At 35.5% G+C, this 1,176-nt stretch overlaps 1 protein-coding gene across 1 annotated transcript; it reads right to left on the bottom strand.

The window, feature by feature from the left end:
• Positions 1 to 78: 78 nt before the first annotated feature.
• LOC103523104 (39S ribosomal protein L46, mitochondrial-like) lies at positions 79 to 1,171 on the bottom strand (the record flags this gene model as incomplete). Its single annotated transcript, XM_008488173.1, has 2 exons — positions 79 to 691; positions 1,156 to 1,171. Coding segments are annotated over 2 exons (357 nt in total), but the record flags the coding sequence as incomplete, so codon positions are not given.
• Positions 1,172 to 1,176: the final 5 nt, after the last annotated feature.

Raw genomic sequence — 1,176 nt, 5'->3', positions numbered from 1 at the left:
ACAAGTAGGTACAATGAATTTGATGAAATAAAATAATGAAGTTGATTTTTCAAACTTTTTTGTTCTTTTTTAATAATAAATACTTGATTTCTCTTTTTTAAGTGACCCTTTTGGTTTGGGGTTGAGGCTTTCTAACCCATAAATTGTAAATGCATTTGTTTAGCTGAGGTGATGTACAGAATTTTCAACTCTAGGTAGGTGCCCTAGCAGTTTAAAGAACAGAGTACAATGACATGATTTGGTGTGATATTCTACAGTTTAACTACAAGTCTCTTCATTATGTAAAAAGAAAAGATTCTCACTACATTGTAGGTATGATTTTGCTAAGAAACTAGAGTTGGATATCCATTTCATTCATCCATCAGAAATAAGCTGATATTTTTATTGTAATCCTCCAACAGTAGCTTGGGTAATTCTTCTCTTGCAGCCCATGTGTATTCCAGTTTCTTGTCCTTAACATCTCCCTCCAGGTATTGAGCCTTGAAGAAAAATAGCTTGGCTCCTACAACATTACTTTCAGCTTGTAATGACTTTGGATACTTAAACTTGTAAAAGCCACATGGAGCATTGCCATAGAAACGGGCATGGATGGTTTTGTTGAATTTTTCTGCTAGTATTCTCTCGGCTGTTTGTCTCATTGTTTCTCCTTCTTGTCTTTTACCAAAAGGCATAATCCAGTGTGATTTGTCACCTGTAATGAAAGAAAGAAAGTCTGGCTGAGAGACTATAAACAGAGAGTAGATCAGCGTCTAGCTAGGGGACTATAAACAGGGAATAGACTAGTCCAAATTTCCTCACGCTACATCAATAGCAAAGGTTGAGTGCAAAGGGCATCCCTCTTGGAAAAGTTTGTTTAGCAAAAACCAGTTGGCCTCAAAGTGATCACTCTAAAGCTGATTGAGAGCCCAACAAAAAACGCTGATCCCATCTGAACATGGGAAAAGGCAAAGAAGAATGAAAGAAATCAGCTTGTATTAATTATTCTTTAACTTCACCTTTACCACTTGAGCTTGCTTTTTTCCCCCCCCCTTTTTTTGCAAATACCTAGGTTAGTTAGTAACTATTGAACTTAATCTAATTGAAAATAATTCAAAGGGCATAATATTAGTGTAATTATAATTTTCAGAATGAATATGTAGTTAGGTAAGTACCTACCCAATTTCTCCTTGATAAGCA

The sequence above is a fragment of the Diaphorina citri genome, unplaced genomic scaffold (assembly GCF_000475195.1).
Source record: "Diaphorina citri unplaced genomic scaffold, Diaci psyllid genome assembly version 1.1 scaffold15301, whole genome shotgun sequence".
Taxonomy (NCBI): domain Eukaryota; kingdom Metazoa; phylum Arthropoda; class Insecta; order Hemiptera; family Psyllidae; genus Diaphorina; species Diaphorina citri.
Note: the sequence above shows the minus strand (reverse complement) of the source record. Positions and strands in the feature narration are given on the sequence as shown.